This window comes from Macaca mulatta, chromosome 2 (genome assembly GCF_049350105.2).
Source record: "Macaca mulatta isolate MMU2019108-1 chromosome 2, T2T-MMU8v2.0, whole genome shotgun sequence".
NCBI classification, from domain to species: domain Eukaryota; kingdom Metazoa; phylum Chordata; class Mammalia; order Primates; family Cercopithecidae; genus Macaca; species Macaca mulatta.
Window position 1 is genome coordinate 110,925,666 of NC_133407.1, and position 24,603 is coordinate 110,950,268.

The 24,603-nt window shown below is 50.3% G+C and overlaps 1 protein-coding gene across 8 annotated transcripts; it reads right to left on the reverse strand.

Annotated features, from left to right (window-relative positions):
• Positions 1-1,167: 1,167 nt before the first annotated feature.
• CSPG5 (chondroitin sulfate proteoglycan 5) lies at positions 1,168-19,910 on the reverse strand. Of its 8 annotated transcripts, none has more exons than XM_077992523.1 (5): positions 19,555-19,910; positions 16,536-17,619; positions 12,574-12,762; positions 9,067-9,142; positions 1,168-1,697 (listed from the first exon to the last, which is right to left on the reverse strand). In XM_077992523.1, the coding sequence occupies exons 2-5, from the start codon at positions 17,312-17,314 to the stop codon at positions 1,536-1,538; spliced, it is 1,206 nt and encodes a 401-aa protein (XP_077848649.1). In that variant the 5' UTR covers positions 17,315-17,619; positions 19,555-19,910; the 3' UTR covers positions 1,168-1,535. The 8 variants fall into 8 exon arrangements, with proteins under 8 accessions (XP_077848649.1, XP_077848646.1, XP_077848648.1 ...); XM_077992520.1 differs by having other exon boundaries at positions 8,986-9,142; XM_077992522.1 differs by lacking the exon at positions 19,555-19,910 and adding an exon at positions 18,725-18,862.
• Positions 19,911-24,603: the final 4,693 nt, after the last annotated feature.

Genomic DNA, 24,603 nt, shown 5'->3' on the forward strand with positions numbered 1-24,603 from the left:
TTGGCCAGGATGGTCTCGATCTCTTGACCTTGTGATCCACCCGCCTCGGCCTCCCAAAGTGCTGGGATTACAGTGGGCGAGAGCTACTGCGCCCAGCCAGAGTATTCTTAATAATAGGTGATACAGACTGTTACAGGCTGAACTGTGTTCCCCCAAAATCCATACGTTGAAGCCCCAATTTCCACTGTGACTATATTTGGAGACAGGGCTTTTAATGGGCTAAGATTAAAAAGCTGATAAAGGAGGGGCCCTAATCCAATAGGATTGGTGTCCTTGTAAGAACAGGAACTGACATCAAAGATCTTTCTCTTTCCACATGCATACAGAGAAAAAGCCGTGTGAGGATGCAATGAGAAGGCAGCTATTTGCAAGCCAGGAAGAGAGGCTTCATCAGAAACCAACCCTCTTGGGTTGATCTTGAACTTCCAGCCTCCAGCACCATGAGAAAATAAATTTGTGCTGTTTAAGCCACCCAGTCTGTGGTATTTTGTCATGATAGCCTAAGCAGACAAACACACAGAACATTTCTGATATTTCAAACATGTTTAAATATACATCTTTGCCAGCCTGGCCAACATGGTGAAACCCTGTCTCTTCTAAAAATACAAAAATTAGCCAGGCCTGGTGGCACACACCTATAGTCCCAGCTACTTGGGAGGCTGAGGTATGAGAATCACTTGAACCCAGGAGGTGGAGGTTGCATTGAGCCGAGATCACGCCACTGCACTCCAGCTTGGGCAACAGAGTGAGACTCTGTCTCAAAAAATAAACAAACAAATAAATAAATATAAATAAATATACATCCTTGGCCAGGTGCGGTGGTTCACACCTGTAATTCCAGCACTTTGGGAGGCTGAGGTGAAAGATTGCTTGAGCCCAGGAGTTTGAGACCAGCCTGGGCAACATAGTGAGACTCTGCCTTTCCAAAAAAATGATGTATAAATTAGCCAGGTGTGTTGTCATGCACCTGTAGTCCCAGCTACTCCGAAGGCTGAGGTGGGAGGATCACTTGAGCTGGGGAGGTAAAGCCGCCATGAGCCTTGCACTCCAGCCTGGGCGACAGAGCAAGATTCCACCTCAAAATAAATAAATAGATAAACAAACATCTTCAGTGGAGGTAACTCAACTCAAACTTAAAGGAGTGGACACAATGACTAAGAAAATGAATAACTTTTTTAAAAGTTTTATTTCAAGAACTTTGTTTTTTTACTGGTATTTCAAAAAAAGGTGGGTCAAAGTACAAAAAAAAGTCAGTTGAATAACAGCACAGGTTTAGAAATCACAGCAGCAGAAGCAATGTACAGACAGCACAGACAAAACAACCCAATGTATGCAATTTTGTTCAGTTTCTTTGCTTATTTTAAGTATTTTTTTTTTTGCCTCCTGTACAAAATACATCAAAGCATGCCATGAGATCAGAAAAAGAAGAGTTTAACAAATGGTTACAAGAAATAGACTCTGTACAAGAGGAGATAATGTTTCTTTCCCCTACCCCCCCCCCCCACCAGCCCCGCTTCCTCTCTTCTTGCTCTGTTTTAGGTTAAATTATTCTGAAGACAGTTCACATCCAAGTCAGCCTGGTCACCTTTGCCACCCTCAAGTTTGGGCGACATGGAGTTCTGGATGTTAAATGACTCCTCCTCTTTCAGGCAGGATTTGAGGGCCTCCTGGATTTTGTGGGGAGCACTAGGATCATCCTGGAAGAGGGAAAAAGTTGGGGTGGGGGGAGACAATGCATACAGCAATCAAATAATAATATCAGGTTTTTCTATCTGGCTGAAGGAAGCATCACTGAAACAAGGAAAAAGCTCCAAGACTTGAATTAACTAAAAGGAACCAAAAAGTAACTCATTAGCAGCAACTTTTTAGGAAAGTCATCCTTAAAAGCAATGGCCAGGCAGAGAGGAAAACTTGACAGTAATCAGCTTACATATACCTTTAATTTGGGCCATGTCCAAGGTTTTCTCTTGAACAGAGATCGGGAAGAAAGAGTCCCTTGGCCCAGGTGCCTCTATAGCCTCATGTGTTGATGAGCTCTGCGTGGCCTGCTGAGCCCGGCCTTCCTCTGGCCTTCCATCCTGTTGAGTTTTGCTTTCACAAAGATGTCTTGGTCAGGGAACATGTCTCATCAGTGTATAGAGTGGGGTATGCATAGGACTGGTAAAGTGCAGAACTGCTCCTGGCTATGCTAGGGGCCTCTCTCCCCACAGTAAGAGCATGTCCCCTGAGTAGAGGTCAAAGATGTGTCAGTCTCTCATTGTCACAAGTGAACCTGTCAAAAGGATGTCCTCAATCCAAGCCCGAATGAACCTGGCTGCCTCAATGGCTTGCCACACTCTGCATCACATGATATTTGCACTGCTGATTCTAATGTAATAATCCATGTATACTGCCTACAGCCCTGTGACAAGCTCTCTCTGACAAACTCCTGAACCTGAGATGAATTTGCATTTTATGTATATATGTATGTATGTGTTTATTTATTTTTGAGATGGAGTCTCGCTGTGTCACCCAGGCCAGAATACAGTAGTGTGATCTTGGCTGACTGCAATCTTGAACCTCTTGGGTTCAAGGGATTCTCGTGCCTCAGTCTCCCCAGAACCTGGGATTATAGGCGCTCGCGACCACGCCTGGCTAACTTGTATTTTTAGTAGAGATGGGGTTTCACCATGTTGGCCAGGCTGGTCTCAAACTCCTAGCCTCAAGTGATCCACCCACCTCGGCCTCCCGAAGTGCTGGGATGACAGGTGTGAGCCACCACACCAGCCTGAATTTGCCTTTTAAAGGTTCTCAGGAAGCCCACACTAGCACAAAGTCCTCCAGGTCTGCATTCTGCACATTCAGAGAACTTCTGTGGCAACTCTTGCTTTACTCATTTCCTTTAGGACCACCTAAGGGGAATATACCTAGTACAATTCAGTGGGCTTCAGTTCTTTCTCTGGTGCCCCAAACAGCTGTTGTAAGTGCTTGGAACTCTGCTGATGGAAGAGGGTGTGTAACCACTAAGGCAGATTCATGGATGGCAAGAAGGTAGAGAGTGTCCTAATCTGACCAGCTAGCTAAGGCCATTCTTGCTTCAACTACTACCAAAATTTAAGATTACCTTAAGGACCAGGATCATGCTTAAGGACCAGGGTGTTCTCCACAGAAGTCTGGTGAGTCCTCGTCTGTGCTGCCTGCTACTGAGTTTGACCCATAACAGCACTAGGTTATGGGAGTGATGAGTTGGAAAGAAAGTAGGGAGAGACCCCAGGCTTTCCATGGTGCTTGTACACACAGGACACCGGGGCGTCCACGAGTTCTGTGCGTATGGAAATCACTGCCAGCTGCCCAATGGCCACAGCCTCACTCAGTGCTTCTCCAGAGGCCAATATTAAGGAGGACAATTTAGTAGAGTTTCAAAGACTTCACACATGATTTGTAGACAGGGGAACACATGTTTCTTGTCCCAATGAGACAAGAACAAGACAATGAACTTCACAGAGTACTGAGGCATACATGAGGCAAGGCAGCTGCACATAGCACGTGTAGCCAGTTGAACGGTCAATCACTGCTTAGAATCAGAAAACACTGTGCAGCGACATAAATGTCCATCTGCTGAGACAGAAAGATCTCCATGATACATTGATTGAAAAAAAGTAAGGGGTAGAACATATGTATAGCAAAATCTCATTTATGTTTCAAAAATATAGATATAGGTGTGTGTTTGTGTGTATATATATACACACACGTGTGTACTTTATGGAGAGGGAAGTGGGGGTGACGTAGAGCTGCACTTTTTTATTTCATGTACTTCTGTACTGTTTGGGGGAAACCATGGGCATGAAAGCTTGAGAGCTGAGCTAACACTATCATTATGTAGGATGGACTTTGAATCACACTAAAATCTGAAACAGGACAAGAGGACCTATACTCACTTCTCCTCTTACAAGGATACAACTTGCTTTTATGTCTTTCAAGATAGCCTCTCACCCTCAACTCCTTCATCACATATTCTTTGGGGGCATACAGGGGTACAGAAACATTCTCATAACGTGAGGAAAAGTAGACTAAGGGACTCCTCACAGACCCAGGTCTCAGAGCTCTGATGCCATGAAGGTGAGCTCCCAGATTAAACCTGACCCCTCAAGGGCTCATGAGGTCCAGATTAGAAAACTGCCTTCGCGCGGTGGCTCAAGCCTGTAATCCCAGCACTTTGGGAGGCCGAGACGGGCGGATCAGGAGGTCAGGAGATCGAGACCATCCTGGCTAACCCGGTGAAACCCCGTCTCTACTAAAAAATACAAAAAACTAGCCGGGCGAGGTGGCGGGCGCCTGTAGTCCCAGCTACTCCGGAGGCTGAGGCAGGAGAATGGCGGGAACCCGGGAGGCGGAGCTTGCAGTGAGCTGAGATCCGGCCACAGCACTCCAGCCTGGGCGACAGAGCGAGACTCTGTCTCAAAAAAAAAAAAAAAAAAAAAAAAGAAAACTGCCTTCTGAGCCAAGGCATGGAAGAAGCATATCACAAAAGCAAGAGATATACAAACAGCGCTATTAGACAAGCTGAATCCCTCCAACAAACACAACAGGCAAAGGAATGTCTACACCAAGATGGGGCTCTCCTAACCCAGGTGTTTGCTCTAGAACTTGATCCTATTAAGCCAAGGGTAGCTGAATTCCACAGCAGGTCCAACTGCCTTTGACTTAACAGAAGTACCTCATCACAAGGGAGCTGGATCAACATCTGGCATAAGTTTCTAGGAACCACTGTGGACTCACTGCTCCCAGCCTTCAACCCCAGCAATATGGACACCCTTCAACCCAGGGGTCATGTGGGTTCAGGTCTAGACCCCACTGGTCAGAGGCAAACGTCTATTGCAAGAGGGTGGGCAGTCAGTGCTTTAACAAATACATGCAAGAGGAGAGTCTGGGAAGTGAGAGTTAAATAGGAAAAAACAAACAAACAAACAAAAGCACAGGGGCATCAATGGAGAAACCCTAGTAATAAACTGAAATCCTGGAAGGTCTGTCAAATCTTAGTACAACCCAAGTTACCCCCATGGTCTCCACAGCACCGTTGTGGGGACCACCAGGGCAGCCCAGTGTTGGGGCAGCTGCCCTGAGTTTCTGGTGGCTTCATTCATGCAGTGTGCCTGGAGCGCGGGCAGCTTCCTACACTCTCCGTGCCTCCTGACATACCCTTCAAGGCTGGTTGTTCAGCTACACAAGACACTTACACAGACTCAGCCTAAGGCTGGCCAGCTACAGAGCCGCACATCAGCCTGAGGGCAGAGAGGAGTGGAGGAGGGAAGTAGGTGCCACTGGTACAGATACCAGCCACTGACCCTTCCCTGTCACAGGCCCAAAGCCCCAGACTTTTTTGTTTGCAATCTTTTCAGAGTGTGGCTAGTAGAGGTGATTGAAACAGTGTAGGAAATTGACCTGCTCAACCTATTTTGCTTATATAAAAGAAATAACGCCTCCATGAAAATAAATAAAACTCTCCAAAATTTTAGAGAACACCAATGCCAGCAAGGAGTTTGGGGGCGGGGAGAGAGGGGCGGGGAGAGGCCACAAGGCAGGCTGGACTCCAGTGCCCCCTCGTCTCTCCTCCCGGCTCATCTGGAGGATTTCTCACTCTCCCCGGCTGCTGGCACCCCTTGGAGGCAGTCAGTGTGGCGGCTGTAGCAGTGAGCAGGGCTTCACTTCATAAACAAGTGGCAACAGTGTTCATCAGCAATGCCCACAAGATCTTGAATATGACTAAGTTTGACCTTTGGGTGAGGTGGAGAGAATTAGAGATGAAGGTAGAAAATCCACCAGTACATTTCCTGCTGGATAGGAGAGTCACCTCTCTGCTTTCAGAGAGGAGAGGATGATGTCCCCTTGGGCACAAGCTGACAGAAAGACACCAGCCTCAATCTCCTTGGAGTCTGGGTATTTGGTTAAAAAAAAAGGGGGGGGGCCGGGCGCGGTGGCTCAAGCCTGTAATCCCAGCACTTTGGGAGGCCGAGACGGGCGGATCATGAGGTTAGGAGATCGAGACCATCCTGGCTAACACGGTGAAACCCCGTCTCTACTAAAAAATACAAAAAATCTAGCTGGGCGAGGTGGCGGGCGCCTGTAGTCCCAGCTACTTAGGAGGCTGAGGCAGGAGAATGGTGTAAACCCGGGAGACGGAACTTGCAGTGAGCCAAGATTGGTCACTGCACTCCAGCCTGGGCGACAGAGCGATACTCCATCTCAAAAAAAAAAAAAAAAAAAAAAAAAGAAGGCATCAGCCTCAAGATCTAAGAGGAGCCAGGAGAGAACCAGAGCCAGATCTTGCTGCTTCCTAACGGATGGCTTGAGTGCTGCCTTGGCCACCCCATCACCCTGTCTCAGGCATAGCCCACCATGGCCGACACCCTCACCCGCCCCGTAGCTGACCCCCAAGCCTCATGCTAGATCACCACTGCCTGTGGCCAACCACCCACTGTGGCCGACCACCACCCTTCTGTGGCTGACCACCCCCTGCTCTGCTGTTTTCAAGGCTTGCCATCTTCTGAACTAAGGGTCAGTGGCAGTGTTCAGGTACAAAAACCTCACTTTCCACAAAGCTGGATCAGCCAAGAACAAGAAACCTTTGCACTGGCTGTGTAGCCAAGCCCTCCAAGAGGAGCTCTTTCTTTTCCCCCTCTGGGAAGAGGAAAGGTGTCTGAAGCTATGGTACCAGAAACACAAGGGTCAGAAACTTTCCTAAGGACGCTTGCACTCTGTCAAGCGGAGTGGGAGGACTCTGTCCAACCGTGGACAGTGAACATGCTGACTACAGGAGCTCCCGCCGTGGCAGACCTGCTGCCATCTGCAGGATGGCAGATTGGCCAGTGGAACCGAGAGCCCCCGTAGCAGGCCATCACTCACTAGTATTCAGCAAGTGCTGACTGTGTGCATGTTACTGAAGAGGGCGGGGTAATGTGCTCACCGAGAAGAGTGAGCGAGACTCTGTCCTGCCCTCAGGGTGCCTACATCTCTGTGGGTTGATGAACATGGCGACCAATCTTACAGTTTATAAGACATAGTGTTTCCTTGGTTATAATGTTCATCTTGACCTTACTTGTTGTATCTTGGTACATACCAAGTGAAATAATCTGTTCTTTTTCTACCCTTTACATCAAAGTCTTTAAAAAATTATCCTAAGTTTACCTCTTTTACTTCATATTTAAATTCACCCATTTACTTCTCCTGTACCAGGCCAAGATTTCCTATTCTGGGGTTTTGTGAATGAGGCCACACATTTACTCTTATTCTCTCTTCCTCCTTCTGGGGCTGCAATTTCCCCATCTACAAAAGGAAAAAGGACAGTCATGGTAGCTCACACCTGTAATCCTAACACTTTGGGAGGCTGCGGCAGGAGGATCACTTGAACCCAGGAGTTTGAGACCAGCCTGGGCAACATGGCAAAACCCCATCTTTACAAAAGTTAAAATAATGAGCCAGGTGTGGTGGCACATGCCTGTAGTCCTAGCGACTCAGGAGGCTGAGGCAGGGGTATCACTTGAGCCCAGGAGTCTAGGTCTGCATTGTGTAAAGTGGTAGCATTAACTACCTTTTAAGAGCTCTGCAGCCGCAAGTGGCTAGTGGCTGTTGTAGTAGACAGAGCAGATGTAGAATACTTGTATTTCACAGAAAGTTCCACTGGACAGTATTGGTCTAGACTGCTGAGGCCCCTGTGAGGTCTGACACTCTATGGTCCATGATTTCTAAGAACGTCTTCTAAATTTCTTCTTAAACTCCATTGCTTCAGTCTGCAGTCTCAGTTTAGCTTGTTTATCTGTGTAATAATCTGTGTAAAAATGCATTTATCTTGAAGTATGGAACCTGCATTATATAGAGAATTCTAGGATTTGGATGTGGCACGATTTGGGATTTGGATGGTTTCTGCCTTGTTTTCGAAATTCTCTCTAGTATTTTACTGGTCTAATCTAGGCAATACACTAGGCCATAGTCTTTAGAAAATGGTCTATTGAGGCCGGGCGCGGTGGCTCAAGCCTGTAATCCCAGCACTTTGGGAGGCCGAGACGGGCGGATCACGAGGTCAGGAGATCGAGACCATCCTGGCTGACACGGTGAAACCCCGTCTCTACTTTAAAAATACAAAAAACTAGCCGGGCGAGGTGGCAGCGCCTGTAGTCCCAGCTACTCGGGAGGCTGAGGCAGGAGAATGGCGTGAACCCGGGAGGCGGAGCTTGCAGTGAGCTGAGATCCGGCCACTGCACTCCAGCCTGGGCGGCAGAGCGAGACTCCGTCTCAAAAAAAAAAAAAAAAAAGAAAAGAAAATGGTCTATTGGGATCTTTATTGGATTTCAACTGATATTTATAAGCCCATCCTCCTAAGAACAGGATTATTCCTAGACTTAAGGCTCTGCCAGTGTTTGGTTTTCAGACCTTGGCCCTAACCAGCTGTGTATAACCCTGCCAGTTCTTAGGGTCTTCAAATAGCAGCAAGGACACAGAACTCTTTCCACCCATCCCAAAGAGCAACCATCATTTGCTTCACTGACCATCATGAAATTCCTCAGCAGTGAAAGCAGAGCCTTTCTCCTTGATATGGAAAATAAGACAATAATCAGACTTCTAAAGCATAGATGAAGCAAAAAGTCATGAGTAATCCTAGAAAAAGATCTTCTCAGCCAGGCAGGTGGCTCACGCCTACAATCCGAGCACTTTAGGAGGCTGAGGCACGAAGACCACTTGAGGCCAGGAGTTTGAGACCAGCCTGGGCAACACAGTGAGACCTCATCTCTATAAAAATTTTAAAAAGAAAAAGACCTTTTCTATTTAAAATTCTGCTTGTCAAATAAGTGATCCATCATCAAGTGCTTATTCCCACCTTTGCTGCCCAACCCAGTTGCCCTAGGCTGACCTCCAGAGCTCTCTGGGGATTTCATACTTTGAAATAGACACCAGACATGGGCTAGGGGCCAAAGCATGCATAAGAGGAGAGATGTGAAGAAAACAAGTTACCTGACAGATAACGTTATCATAGTGAGCCAAGGCACGGGCATGGGGGGAGGAGGTACGGGGAGTGTTGCAAAGTTTCCTTACATTTGGGTGAGAGCCCTCGGCAATGGTGGAGAGGGAGAAGTTATCATTGTGGAGTTCAGCTGGGGTCCGGAATTTGCTGATTAAGAGAGAAGAGTGAAGGAAAAATGTAAGTGAAATAATCACGACAAAACATGACAATGTCTCAGCTTCTGGATCAAATACTGTATTTTGGCCGGGCGTGGTGGCTCAACGCCTGTAATCCTAGCACTTTGGGAGGCTATGGCAGGCAGATCACTTGAGGTCAGGAGTCAGATTAGCTTGGTGAACATGGTGAAACCCCATCTCTACTAAAAATACAAAAATTAGCTGGCTGTGGTGGCATGCACCTGTAATCCCAGCTACCTGGGAGGCTGAAGCAGGAGAATCATTTGAACCCGGGAGGCGGAGGTTGCAGTGAGCCGAGATCGTGCCACTGCACTCCAGCCAGGCCAACAGAGCGAGACTCCACCTCAAAGAACAAACAAACAAAAAAACCAAATACTGTATTTCTTTCTTTATTAAAAAAAGTATTTTAAATTTTATTGGTAAGTGCAGAACTGTGCCTAGTGCTGGTTATCGGTTTTTAAAGGCTTTTCTTTTCTTTTCTTTTTGAGACAGGGTCTCACTCTGTTGCCCAGGCTTGAGTGCAGTGGCACAATCACAGCTCACTGTGCCTTGACCTCCTGGGTTCAAGTGATCCTCCCACCTCATCCTCCCAAGTAGCTGGGACTACAGGTGCATGCCACCATGCCCAGGTAATTTTTGTAGAGATGGGGTTTTACCATGTTGCCCAGGCTGATCTTGAACTCCTGAGCTCAAGCAATCTGCCTGCCTCAGCCTCCCAAAGTGTTAGGATTACAGGTGTGAGCCACTGTGCCCAGCCAAATACTGTGTTTTATCAAATGCCACGGATTATCTTTTTTTAAAATTTTACTTTAAGTTCCGGGATATAAGTGCAGAACATGTCGGTTTGTTATATAGGTATACGTGTGTCATGGTAGTTGGCTGCACCCATCAACCCATCATCTAGGTTTTAAGCCCCACGTGCATTGGCTGTTTGTCCTAATGCTCTCCCCCTCCCCTCTCCTGGATTATCTTAAAACAAATTTTTTTTTTTTTTTTGTAAAGATGAGGTCTTGCTATGTTGCTCAGGCTGGACTCAAATCCTTGGGTTCAGGTGGTACTCCTGCTTTGGCCTCCCAAAGTCTTGGGATTACAGGCATGAGTCATAGCATCTAGCCAAATGCCATGGACTGTAATAAGATGCACCATTATTTGATGTACCATTAAGAAAAAATAAAAACACTTCCACCACTTAAACCATCATCCAATACTTTCTTACACCTTAGAGGTTTTTTTTGTTTTTGTTTTTGTTTTTTTGAGACAGAGTCTTGCTCTGTTGCCCAGGCTGGAGTGCAGTGGCACAATCTCGGCTCACTGCAGCCTCCACCTCCTGGGTTCAAGCATTATCTGGCTCAGCCTCGCGAGTAGCTGGGACTACAGGCGCCCATCACCACACCCAGCTAATTTTTGTATTTTTAGTAGAGACGGGGTTTCACCATCTTGGCCAGGCTGGTCTTGAACACCTGACCTTGTGATCCACCCGTCGTGATCCACCTGCCTCGGCCTCCCAAAGTGCTGGGATTATAGGCGTGAGCCACCATGCCCAACTGAGCTTTTCTTATATACTTGAAGTAGTTCTTTTAGACTTTAGATAAGGGACTGACAACAATATGAACAGCTAGGAACCCATTTGTGCATGCCGGGGAATTACCACTACATCATAACTACCATGTGGCCAACAGTGATCATAAGATGCCAGTGGCTGGGCACAGTGGTGCATGCCTGTAGTCACAGCTATTTGGGAGGCTGAGGTGGAAGGATCACTTGAGCCCAGGAGTTCAAGACCACCCTAGGTAACATAGTGAGACCCTGTCTCAATTAAAAAAAAAAAAAAGATGCCAGTGATTGTAAGACACAATCCAATTTCAGAGATGTTAATATGTGGGGGAAAAAAGGTATATTTTAGAATAAATAAATTATGGCAGTATCTGCAGTGCACCAGGTGCATGTCACACCATCAAAGCAGTAACCAGGCTTGGGAAAGAAAGAAGGCATGTGGAGAAACAAGAGGGCCATGCTCTGTGAAAAACACAGGGCTGGCTAGAGGAGGAGGCCCTAGAATAGTGTCCTGCACCTGGCTTCAGCTCTTGCTTCTTCACTGCCCTGGCTGTTGTTCCTTTCTCTCCTCCATCCTCATCAGCAACTGCCGTGATTGAAGCAGTCCCATCTCCTGTCCCCTGGATACCCCTGCTCACCCACCCCCTTGGTGTAGTTGTGAGGAGCCAGGGGTCCAGGACTGTGTCTTTCTGGAGTGATCACGTGCGTAGATGCAGCCCGCCTCAGTGCACAGGCACAATGGAGAGGCCCTACCAGCCCCGCGGCGGTTAGCTGAAAGGCTGCAGAGAGCTGCTGGCATCTGTATATTGTGTGAGTCTACCCAGCAAAGGAGCAACAGATGGTGTTTTGTCCTTTTCCCAGGACCCAGGGAAAGTCCTTCAGTCATATTCTCTAGAGGAAGTCTCAGGTCAAGGGGAGGGGGATTAATGGGGCAACAGGTTGAAAGGGAAGTGGGAGCAGTTCTGCATAAATTGTTTCTGGGGTCCCAAGGAAGCTGAACTCCAATCTCCCTTTTGTGACTCCTGTGACACTTCCAAAAGGTTTTCTAACTTTGCTTAGTGATAGGAGTAATTCTCTCATAGCGTATAAGGTCACATCCTAGTGTTCAAGGCACAGGCTTAAAGGCAAACACATGTTGATTCTCACATGCACACAATAGTCACTGCTTTGCTAAGGGAAGAGCTGAAATAAGATTCTACATCCCATATGGCCCTTAAAATCCACAGTAGAGGAAGTTAAACCTAGTTCTCCCCACATATTCTTTTCAGGAGAGGTAAAGAGGATTTCCTTAAGTTCCTTGCACTTCCGATTGGACACAGGCTTGACTAGCTTTCAAAAACCAATGCAGTATGGTGCTCAATAAACACTTTCTCCTCAGCATTCACCGAAGAGGAGATGGTTTTGGATGACAGATGTGAAAGAGATGGAGTTCCTCCACACAGAATTGTGAATGACATCTCGCACTGGCTGCTGGCTGTCACAGTCCAGGGAAGAAGGGGCTATCAGGAGGGTGGACAGACTGAGTAACTTACTTGGGGGCTAGAGGAGTAGCTACATGCTGGTTGCCTTTTTAAAGCAGGCTCTCAGATGCCTAGGGCAGGGGTTTGGGAAAGCTGCTGGACAGCGGCAGTGTGCCACAGGGGCTTCACCTCTGCTGCAGCTCCAGCACATTTTGTGTGGGAACAGATGAGCCTGGGTGAATCTTTAGCACCAACAAAACAGCTGGGAATGGAGCACAGGTGCCAGAAACCCTCAGGACAAAGTCCCTGGATCAATTGGAGGGGTATAGCAGGGTCGGGGGCCTCCCACACCCTGACCTGGGTGGACGGGTGAGTGACACAGACTCACTTGGTCCTACGCAGCTTGGTGTTCTCCGTCTTGAGAAGGTAGAGCTTCTTGGCGAAGAACACCGTCATCATGAAGAGCAGGAGCAGGACGAGGGCAGCTGAGCCCACGGCCACGCACATCACCTGGAAGTCGGTGATGATGGACTCGCAGCGCATCCCCTTGTGCCAGATGTAGTCCTGTGTGTTGCACCTGCAGCAGCGACATTGAGAAACCGTAGCGATGGAGCAGGCAGCCACGGCCACAGCAAGGGCCTGGGCCCTCACCCCAACACCTATCTCCACAGCCTGTTCCTAAGGCCAACTAGAGCAACTGCAATGCTCCGAATCTGCACAGACCTCAGAGCTGGTGTGATCGCCCCCACCTTCACAACCATTCTATGAAGTGGGCCAGGGAGCTCTGAGGTCTGTGATATAAATGAGGTAACCGAGGAGTAGAGAAACTGAGTGAACTGGTCAAAGTTCTCTGACTGCTAAGTGACTGAGGAGGGAAGGGAATCCTGGTCTTCTGCTGTGCAGCCTCAATGAAGACACCAACAGGATCCTCTCAGGTCTCTCCCTGCCCTTGGCTCTGGGTGAAAGACAAGAGGAATAAGAGCTACAACTACAAAGTCCCAGGACCTGCCCTGCACATGCAAACCTATCTTGCTGCTTTGTAGTCCCACCTAGTTCACGTGGCTAAGAAGACACCGAAAAATAAGGAAGTGACAGACAAGGACAAACAGAAAGATGGATGTAGATCCTTCTATCTCTGCAGCCCCCCAAGTTCTGCCCCTAAAGCTCCCTATTCTAGTACTATGAGAACTGTCATGCAAGCACAGTGAGAATCAACCCTCTGGGTGGGTTTTAGTCTTTTTGTTGAGTGACTTTCTCCTGCCCTTGGGGACATTCCCAGGCTCCAACTCTTCCAATGACATTGCTGTTTCCATGGGAACGAGGCTACTTCAAAGAGGAAAGATGTGGAAGGATACAGAGGCAGGCAAAGGAGGGAGGACATGAACCTCAGGGTGAATGACTGACAAGAGAAAAGGGTCCAGAAATGGGGAAATTATGCACCAGAGAACTGGCTACTCCACATCTAGAATAGGGTGGGGAGACATGGCTAGCAAGAAATTCTTTGTTTTCCAACTGAGCCTCTGCCGTCATGGAGGGCTATCTGTTTGAGGTTGCCAGGGAATGCAGACCCCTCTAAGCGGGGCCCTCTACTCCAGTGTTCTAGAGAAGTTCCGCCACGGCTCTGCTCATTTCCCTGCAGTGGGTCAGGGTGACAGAGACAAAGGCACACTGCAGTCTGCAACCAACGGCTCAGCAGTCTCCTGTGAGTGGAATGCAAAAATAGTTTTCAAGCCGTGGCCAGGCCTGGGTGTACACAGCCAGGGGAGGAATCTGGTAGGAAGGCCCGAATGTGATCCTGGGATGGAAGCTAAGCAAGGGGAACTGGAGTGGACACGTGGAGAAGCCCTTGCGAGGCAGTGAGAGGCTGGTAGACCCATGCTGGCAGAGCCATGTAGCTTAGTGAGGAAGACAATCTTATTCTTCTACTTGGGAATTTTCCGAGAGTTCCAGGAGATTCTGGGAATTTTTACAGCTCTCTAGAGCTGTAAAATTTCATACTATTATGAGGAGTTCACTTTGAAGGTGAAAATTCCAGGCCTCCAATAGGATGAAAGATGATGATTTTGCAAAGAGGTTGCACAACCCCCAGGCTACATCACTATAGTCCCCCAAACTGAAGTTTGAGGAGCAAAATCACAGGGTTTCCTCATATTTCTGGTAGCCCTTAATCAATGGGCAAGTTAGTTTATTGCCATATTTTCTTTTTTAAAATAAAACTGCTACAATTTCTTAATCACAGTACCTCCTTTTGGCAGTGGCTGGGCAACTCCAAGAACTGTGTGGTCACGTCCTATGAGTGACCCTAAAGTCATGACCATTTATAAAAAAGAACTTCGGCCAGGCGCAGTGGCTCACGCCTGTAATCCCAGCACTTTGGGAGGCTGAGGTGAGCAGATCACGAGGTCAGGAGATTGAAACCATCCTGGCTAACACAGTGAAACCCCGTTTCTACTAAAAATACAAAAAATTAGCCGGGTGTGGTGGCGGGCACCTGTAGTCCCAGCTACTCAGGCGGCTGAGGCAGGAGAATGGTGTGAACCTGGGAGGCGGTGATTACAGTGAGTCGAGATTGTGCCACTGCACTCCAGCCTGGGCGACAGAGCAAGACTTCATCTCAAAACAAACAAACAAAAAAGAACTTCATAGAAAGAAACTGGAACTCAAGTTACAATGCCAAGGACAAAATGCTCATTGCTTTCTATATGTTATTCTCTGATCACTACATCAGGACTTAAGGAACTTGAATTCTTCATATACCTGCAGAACAAACAAGAACAAGAAGGATGGAGAATGACACTTGAAAAAGAGATACCCTGGCCGGGCATGGTGGCTCACGCCTGTAATCCTAGCACTTTGAGAAGTTGAGGTGGGCGGATCACTTGAGGTCAGGAGTTTGAGACCAGCCTGGCCAATATGGTGAAACGCTGTCTCTACTAAAAATAAAAAGAGACAGTCAGATGACAGAAGTGCTCCACTTAGGACTAATGGAGACAACCCTCAAAGGAGTCTGAGGGCTCTACTCCACTTCTACAGCCAGTAAAGGATGGAGACAAGCAAACCACCTGATCACCCCAACCTGGGATTCTTCTGGAATCAGGCTGCAAGCTCTGCAGCAAGTTAAATACCTCACTGTGAGGGCAGTTCCCAAGAGTGAGGTGAGTAGGGTAATTACTGATGAGCTGCAGACAATGCCCTTAGGGAAACTAAACTCTGAGTCTTTAAAAGGATTATGGATATGATATCCCAAGGTAGACAAACATCAAAGTAGAGAGAAAAAAGCCACCTCCCAAAGTCAAGAAACACCCCTCCATCTGCAATACGAAGACCCTTAGCTTGATTTTACCTGTGTGAGTGGCTGCATTTTGGGGTCTGTTTCCAAGAAGGTCCTTCCTTTTGAGTTTGCATGCCTACATCCCTTCTGAGGAACTGGCCCCTCCTCCCTCTGTGCACAAGGCACAGAGCAGTGTTCAGCAGCTGTCTTTATCCCACAGAGTAGGTTTATGGGCCTACCCCTCTCACCAGTACCGCCAGAACTCTCTCCAGCAAACACTCCTCAACCCAGCCCTCTTTCCAAAAGTCTTAAAGAAGTCCCTTCATTTTGCCTTTTTCTTTTTCTTTTTTTTTTTTTTTTTGAGACAGAGTTTCGCTCCTGTTACCCAGGCTGGAGTGCAATGGTGCGATCTCGGCTCACCACAACCTCCACCTCCCAGGTTCAAGCAATTCTCCTGCCTTAGCCTCCGGAGTAGCTGGGATTACAGGCGCCCACCACCACATCCGGCTAAATTTTTTATGGTTTTTTTTTTTTTGATACGGAGTCTCGCTCTGTCGCCCAGGCTGGAGTGCAGTGGCACAATCTCCGCTCACTGCAAGCTCCGCCTCCTGGGTTCACACCATTCTCCCTCAGCCTCCCTAGTAGCTGGGACTACAGGCGCCCGCCACCACGCCCGGCTAATTTTTGCATTTTTAGTAGGGTTTCACGTGTTAGCCAGGATGGTCTCGATCTCCTGACCTCAAGTGATCTGCCCACCTTGGCCTCCCAAAGTGCTGGGATTACAGACGTGAGCGACGGCGCCCAGCCTCATTTTGCCCTTGTAACTGAGGGTTTGGGTAAGGACACAACGCACAGAGGAAAGACAGAATCTTATTTCTGAGGAATCTCTCCTAGTGATAAGGTCACAGGAAGTGTATTTTACGAAGTAATTCTGTAGAAGCCTGAGTGAACATTTCTCCACCTGGGAATCCTACGACTGTACAACCTCTTGCAAGCTGTGCCTGTCACACTGCCCTCTGTTGAGTCGGCCTCACATACACACTTCAGTGTCCCTATGCACCTGCCTGCCATGCCCTTACCTGCAGAAGGCCCCTATGTTCTCCACCAGGTAGCACTGGCCGCCATTGTGACAGTAACTTGGGAAAAGGTCGCACACTGACCGGCAGGAGCCGTTATGCCGCACAAAGCCACTGCGGCACTCAGTGCCATTTTCACTGGAGGCCAGGTCCCTGCCTGGCTCTCCTGGGCGGGGCCTGAGGGCGATGCTGCTGCCGGGGACCGACCCCAGAGTGTGCTGTGGAGGGACAGCATGCCATCGACTGTTGGGCTGGCCTGTCCCGGGCCCCAGACCGGGCTTCCCAGTGGGCACTAGAAGCTCATTTTCATCTTCTAGGTCTCCACCTCCTACTGCATCTTTGTCATCCTCCTCCTCCTCCTCCTCTTCATCCAAGTCATCGTAAAAGGATGTGGTGGGGTAGAAATCAGATTCATCAAAGGGGGTGAAATCATCGTATAAGTCAAGCAGGCTCCAGGAAGGGGTCTCTCCCTCAGTATCAGGGTGGTTCTCTGAGGTTCCTGGTGACCCTGGGAAGCTCCCCAGGTCTGCGCCACGACCCTCACCATCCAATCCTTGGAAGTAGTCGATGTCAATGATATCTGATGCCGGTTGGGGCTCCAGGGTGCCCTGAAAGGGGTAAGTCGGCTCTGGCCCTTGAGGGTCGGGTGTGCTGCCCCCCAGGTTCAGCCAAACCTCCAAGGGGCTCTCCTTGGGGAGTTCAGAAGCTGGGCTCAGGTTGTCGCCAGGGGTGGGGGAGGGTGGCCCGCTGGCTTCTGTAGCCTCAGGAATGGCAGGGGGCATGACTGACTGCCCGAGGACCTCGTGGGGAGCCTGGAGCGTAGCTGGAAGGGCCTGGGCATCGCCACTACCCGCCTCTGAGGTCACTCCTCCCAGGCCTGGGTTGTCAGCCTCCAGCCAGGCGGTGCCGGTCGCCTGCAGCACCTCCTCTGGCCCGGCCAGCTCGCCGCCAGGCGCGGTCCACGACGCCTCATCTTCCCCAGCCGCTGGTGGGCCGGCTTCTTCTCGCGTGTCGTTGGCACGCGGCTCCCACGCCGGCCTGCCCTTCACCAGCTCTTCGGCCTCGACCGCGCTGCCCGCCTCACGCGCTGCGGGCGGGAGGGCGAGGGGCGGGGCGTCAGGGCGGCGCGCTGGGGAGCCCTGGAGCCCGGGCCCGACCCAGCCAGGTCAGCTTGCCTAGACCCGGTCAACCCAGACCCCGCCACCCGCAGACCCCACCGCCCCAGTGTGACCCCATTCACCCGGCACCTCTAAGCCCCGTCCCGGAGTCTGCCCCCAAGCCCAGGATCACAGCCCGCCCAACGGCTCGCGGCTCGGGTCCCGCCGGACCTGCCCTGCCGTCTGAGGAGCCAGGCCAGGGCGGCCCCCAGCTCGGCCCACCCAGAAGTCTCACCCTCGGGAACCCACCCTGAGCCGCGTCCACAGGCTCGCTCCTTCAGCTCCAGGTTCCGCCCTGAAGTCTCACCCTCAGGCCCCGCCCCAGCCCCGCCCCCGGCCCCGCCCCCAGCCCGCACATTGGCCCGCGCTCTTGGGTCCCGGCTACCCCCACCTGGGTCGGCCTCCATCCGGGTCGGCCTTCCCCGGACCCCCACCACCTCCTGGGACCCTTCCGACGCCCGGCCGTGGCTAGGCGGTGCCCCGCCCCCTTGCCACAGCTCACGGCTCCACCTGTCCCTGCAGCCAGCGGGACCCCTGCCCTGGGTGGGGCGCGAGGGCCGCGGGGGTCCCGGGCGCAGTCATACCTACCCGGCACGGCCCCAGAGGCCAGGACCAGCGCGGCCCCCAGAAGCAGCAGCAGTGGCGGCGGCCCCCGGCCCGGGCCCCCGCCCCCGGCTCGCCCCATGGCGCGGCGCCCCGACCGCTGTCCGCGGTCCGCCCGGCTGGCTGCGCCCTCGGCTCTCCCGGCCGCCGCGCCTCCCGCCCGTTCTGCGGACGCCTCAGCCCACGATGGGCAGCGCGAGGAGCCGCATGCCGCCGCCGCCGTCCGCCGCTGTCCCCGGCGCGCCGCGCCTCCCCGCCTCCCGCGCCGCCGCTGCCGCCGCTGCGCTCAGCGCCGCCCTCACCCCGCCCGCCGCGCCGGCCCCGCCGCACGTAGCGCTGACGCCGGCCCCTCGGTCCGCCTGCCAGGGGAACAGACAGACCCCTCGCTGGGGACTAGGAGACACATGGACTGGGAGCGCTGGGCAAGCGTACTTGCGCGGCGCGGCAAGCGGCGTTAGGCGACAGGTGCACGGGCGGGAGACCTGTGGGATGGGGCCACGGTCCTGCCCCAGGTGAACAGGCGGCACGGGGCCCCGACCCGGAGGAACCCACCCGCCACGCGGCAAGCATGGAGGCGGGGACGTCGCGGGCCCAGATACCCGCAAGGTCGGGGCGGGGCTCAGAAGAGCCGCAGGGGGCGGAAGCAAGAGCCCCCACTGTGGAAACAAGCCAGGCCCGGGGCGCATGGAGCCTCTCGAATTTCTGCACCAATCCCGTGTTCCGGGCGGGAAGGCTCTCAGGGAGGTCTCCGGGTCTCCACCAGGGAGGGGCGGGCGTTGGCAGAGCCTGGCAAGGGGGCGAAGCCGACGGCCCAGGCTCTAATCGGATCAGACCTAATCCGTTCGCAGCCAAAGCCACTAGCCCAGATTTCGCACAGCCAGGCCCGCCAGAACGCATCCCTGGAGCAAGGGGTGAGACCCTCCCTGGGACTGCGGCTACCTCGCCTTCCTTCTAGCCTCCTCCGGGCAGCCTGGGGAGTGGCCTTTAATCCTGGTCCCTTCTCCGGGATACGTCGTCCCCCAGGTGTCTCAGACCACCAAGACTCAGATTCCTAGGTAGACCAGGGGGGCCTAGATCCCCAGCCGGGCACACATGGACGCCTGGCTTTAGAGTATCTGTGGGGCCCATTCACAGCTTCAGGGCTCACAGGGCAACCCAAGACCACTCACCAGGAGGTCTGCTTAGTTGGGAGGAGGAACCGCAACCTAGTCACTTAGTTTATTCCCCCAAACTGACCGTCTACCCCTTAATGTGTTATTCACCCAAATGTGACAGTTCAGGGTATCAGCCCAAGGAGACAGGACAACTCCAGTATTTAAGAGACTCTCGGTCCCATTTCTGTCTTAGAGGACCAAGTAAGTGACCAAGATGGAGATTCCATCTCCTAATCTTTCTTATACATGTCTCCAGATGGAGTTGCCTTGGTTCAACACCTGTTTCTCCACAGAATTATGGCTGCAGCCTATTTGCCTAGCCTAGCGTCTCTACTTCTCCTGCCTGGTAAACTCCTCATGCCAGAAAAGCTCAGTTCTTATCACCTTTCCCTTTATGAAGCCTCCTCAGCAGTTACACTTATGCCCATCATCTCATCTTACCTACAGTTAATCCTCACTGGACTGCAAGGCACTTGAGTGCACAGGGCTGGTAACAGAGGGAGGCTCCATATCAGACAGGCATAAATGAACGAATGGCAACCACCCACACCCAACCCATAACTGTGGTCTGGAGCTCCTTGAAAAAAGGGGTAAGGCTCTTTCTTTCACAGTTTCATGCTGCCTCCAGGGACCAAGTAAAATATGTTTGAAACAATAGCCTTCTCTAAACAGGGCACCGTAGGGCTTTGCACTCACCTCTTGGCCACAGAGGCAGCAACACACCCTTAATTGCCTCCAACCCATCTCGGCTTCCCTTGTGTGCAGCTTACCTCCTGTCACCTTTTACTGTATGTAGACTCTCTGTGTTCCTCTGCTTGTTTCCTCAACTCAGGTTGTGGCTGTCAGAATGGCCTACTTCCTCCTTCCCTTCCTGAGGTCGGTCTGTGTGGGAAGGCCTCATGGATGGGTTCCTTGATGTCTGGGGCATGACAACCACTCACACGTTTTCAACAGCATTTGATGGAGGAAGTTCTCCCACTCATTTTAAATATATTGTGTTAACTATTTAAGTATCTTCCCTTTCCTGGAGATGAAGTCTGCTAACACTTACTTCAATGTGGATTTTTTTTTTTTTTTTTTTTTTTTTTGCGACGGAGTCTTGCTCTGTCGCCCAGGCTGGAGTGCAATGGTGTGATATTGACTCACTCACTGCAACCTCTGCCTCCCGGGTTCAAGTGATTCTCCTGCCTCAGCCTCCTGAGTAGCTGGGATTACAGGCATGCCACGCCTGGCTAATTTTGTATTTTTTGTAGACACGGGATTTCTCCATGTTGGCTCAGACTGGTTTCGAACTCCAGGCCTCAGGTGATCCGCCCGCCTTGGCGTCCCAAAGTGCTGGGATTGCAGGCATGAGCCACCATGCCCTGCCCAATTTGGGATTTTAAATCAATTGTTGCTACTCAGTTTCGTTCTGATCTTCCCTAGTGGATCTCAATAGCAGTTTGAGAAGTGAGCATAGCACACTTGGTTGGGTAACACCTCCACAAGATGAATGGGAAAACTCAGCCAGTGGAATGTGATGGGAAGGGCAGGATTCAGCATCAGTGTGACTTTGAGTTAGCAACTTGTCTCTCATATGTGAAAGTGCTTGGTAACCAGAGTGTCAAATGAACATTTATTCTGAGCACAGGACTGTGGTAGGGTAGAAAAGAGACAGAAGATGTAGGAACCACAGAGTGAAAAAAAGGGAAACTGACGTCCTTACACCCATGTCCCCATATTTATGTCTCTTGCATCTGGGCATCAGGGATGTTTTATGTGGCAACAGTTTCTTCATGCCTCTGAGGTTCTTACTGGGTTGGCAGCCTGGCTCCAGGGCTCAGGTAGGCTCAAGGTCCATTGCCATGAAAGCAGCCAGGCTCCATCTGCATGAAAAGCCCCTGGTTTGACCAGGGGGCTGCAGTCCAGAGCAGGAGTGCTACAGTTGCCATGGTTGGGGGCATAGCTGCGTGGACTGGAAGATCCCGGCTTTAAGTCCTCAGTATTAACCATTAACATTGATATGGTTTGGATGTTTTATTCCCTCCAAATCTCATGCTGAAATGTGACATGCAGTGTTGGAGGTGGGCCTAGTGGGAGGTGTTTGGGCCATGGGGGTGGACTCCTCATGAATGGCTTGGTGCTCGAGGTAATGAGTTCTTGCTTCATGGGTTCATGTGAGATCTGGTTGTTTACATGAACCTAGTACCTCCTCTCGTCTCACTCCTGCTCTCACCATGTGATGCTGGCTCCCCTTTGTCTTCAGTCAAGATTGTAAGCTTCCTGAGGCCCTGACTGGAAGCAGATGCTGGCTCTATGTTGTGTACAGCCTGCAGAACCGTTAGCCAAACACACTCTTCCTTATAAATTACCCAATCTCAGGTATTCTTTTATAGCAACACAAACAGGCTAACACAAACATATTAATGAGTTTTTAGTTTTCCTTGTGCTAATGTGCCTAATTCTTCACAATCACACTACAAATATCTTGTCAGTCCTATTTTACACATCTGCAAATGGAGAGAATTAGCAATTTTGTCCAAGAGTACGCTAATGAAGTGGTAAGGACAGGATTTGAACAAAGACCCTGATTCCAAACCCTTTCGTTTCAATATGGAGGTTTTCATTCTTGCTTGAGAAATCAGGACACAGAGGTAGACTATCAATTGGCAGAACAGAGGACCTCCCTCCTCCCCTCCCCAACTCTCCTACCTTCACTTAGCCATTTAAGAAATAATGCCATGATCTCTTACCAGGGAACACAGCAACAAGACCAGACTCCTGGTTCTAGGCTGCATGGCAGTCTGCTCTGTGACCATTTTATGTGATGTGCCTCTTTACACCATCCCCAGAAAGGGAAGGGCTAAGAGGTAGGGGTCTGAGTTCTTTGTGCTGACCACCACCTCCGCACTGCAGAAAACTCTGGATTCTCAGTTGAGCAAGTGCTGTCATCTAAGGACATCACAACCTGAAGAAGGTGGTAATCTTGTTCAGACAATGGGTCTGCAACCAGATGGGAAAGGCCTCTTGAATTTCATTACCCCAAAGCCAAACCAGCAGGGAGAAAGCCACATAGCACAAGCAAACACAGGGCCTCACCATGTGGAGAAACTTTTTTTTTTTTTTTTTTTTTTTTGAGAGTTTTGCTCTTGTTGCCCAGGCTGGAGTATAATGGCATGATCTTGGTTCACTGCAACCTCCACCTCCGGGGTTCAAGCAATTTTCCTGCTTCAGACTCCCGAGTAGCTGGGATTACAGGCATGCACCACCACACTGGGTAATTTTATATTTTTAGTGGAGATGGGGTTTTGCCATGTTGACCGGGCTGGTCTCGAACTCCTGACCTCAGGTGATCTGCCTGGCTGGGCCTCCCAAAGTACTGGGATTACAGGTGTGAGCCACTGCGCCCAGCCAAGCAACTGTTTGTCTGCAGAAGAGACCTGCTGCCTCAGCAGGTGACCTAAGCACTTCTCGGGCATCCTGTAGCTACTGTGGAATAAGCTGACTGCAAACAGGGATGCCACAGGAAACCCATCCATGTCTGGACCAAACCAGACACATCAATCAGCCTGTGCTGATTTGGTTGGATCCACCGTCTATCACCTGCTCAGTTCTGAAACTGCTACAGAAATCTGCTAGGGAGGATCAGAATGAAACTGCGTAGCTATTACCATCCAAGACTGTTCCCACTTCCTTACATTCTTCTGGACCAACTGCCCTGAGAGAGCACCTTAGATGGTAGATTGCCACAGAACCAGAGCAGGAGGCATTTTCCTTGTCACTTGTCTGAAGGTGGTTGTCACACTGTATTAAGGCACGGCTATTTTCCAGAGGCCTGCAAAAGCTGTATCCTAAGGGGAGGTGGGAGTATCTCCCCTGAAGGGTAAAGTTGCTGTCAGAATTAGTCAACTGGCTGCCCTCTATAGGTTAAAAGGGCATGGAAAGGTCTTTGGGGGCAGTGGTAGTAAAGATGACAACAATTCTGCGTGGCAGGCTAAGAGCAGGGGTTCCGTAAGAATTGGAACAGGGCTAGAGCTAGCTACAGTTGGTTTTGGAACCTGTTTAGTTTGATTCATAGCACCTTCTCTATCCCTTTAGTCACCCTTTGTGTATGACAGTGTTGCCTCAACTTTGTCCCAAGGACTTCAGGATCACAGGTGTATCCTAATGGCCAGAGTGCTGGCATGCCTAAAAACAAGCCACAGGGAAATGAAGCTGGGGGGAGGAGCTGCTCACAAGGAGATCCAACAAAGGAGGTTTGGGTCTGAAGGCAGGTAGCGCTTCCTTCAGGGATATACCTTTCCCATCCCATTCTGAAACGACCTCCTTAAATGGAGATAATCCATCAACAGGGAATTGAGGGTACTTTCACATTGTTTCCAGGAAGACACCCCCCTTTAATGGGAGCAAAAGAACTATGCTCCTGGAACTGTAGAAAGCAGGGGTTTTGTAATAAACAGTTACAGGCAGAGCGGTTTGCAGAGTACTCTCACAAACTGGCATTATATAGACAAAAGGGTGCTCTGGGTATTCAGATGGGTATTTTTCCAGAATGAAGGTCAACCCCTCAGGCTACCATATCCAGCAGGACAGAAATCATGGGAGACCACGCAATTCACAGACTATCCACATTGTCCACCCGGAAGTTGTCCCCAGGAAACTTTTTGAGAGTTTTGCTCCTGTTGCCCAGGCTGGAGTACAGTGGCGTGATCTCCAGCTCACCGCAACCTCCACCTCCTGGGTTCAAGCAATTCTCCTGCCTCAGCCTCCCGAGAAGCTGGGATTATAGGCATGTGCCACCACACCCGGCTAATTTTTTTATATTTTTAGTAGAGACGGGGTTTCTCCATGTTGGTCAGGGTGGTCTTGAACTCCCAACCTTGGGTGATCCACCCGCCTCGGCCTCCCAAAGTGCTGGGATTACAGGCATGAGCCACCACGCCCCACCTCCAGGAAACTCTTGATTGCATTTATTTTCTTTATGAACACTTGGAAGAATACAAAACATTTTTTTTTAACCATTTATGGTCTTGTACCCCACCCCATTAGAATAAATGGCCTGGATGGCATAGGCCCTGCATACTGTATTCACAACTGCAATTTCACTGTATTAATTGACCAATGTCTGGCAAATAGTAGCTCCTCAAATGTTTACTGTATGAAACATCTCATACAATA

What these genes read in the sequence shown, in the direction of transcription:
- CSPG5 (XM_028844068.2), bottom strand. Translation starts at nt 18,374, where the DNA reads ATGGGGCGAGCCGGGGGCGGGGGCCCGGGCCGGGGGCCGCCGCCACTG. An exon ending in AACATAGGGGCCTTCTGCAG is followed by an intron (nt 12,763 to 16,535) that starts GTAAGGGCATGG and finishes TCGCTGCTGCAG; the next exon opens with GTGCAACACACAGGACTACA. An exon ending in ACCAAGCTGCGTAGGACCAA is followed by an intron (nt 9,143 to 12,573) that starts GTGAGTCTGTGT and finishes TCTCTTAATCAG; the next exon opens with CAAATTCCGGACCCCAGCTG.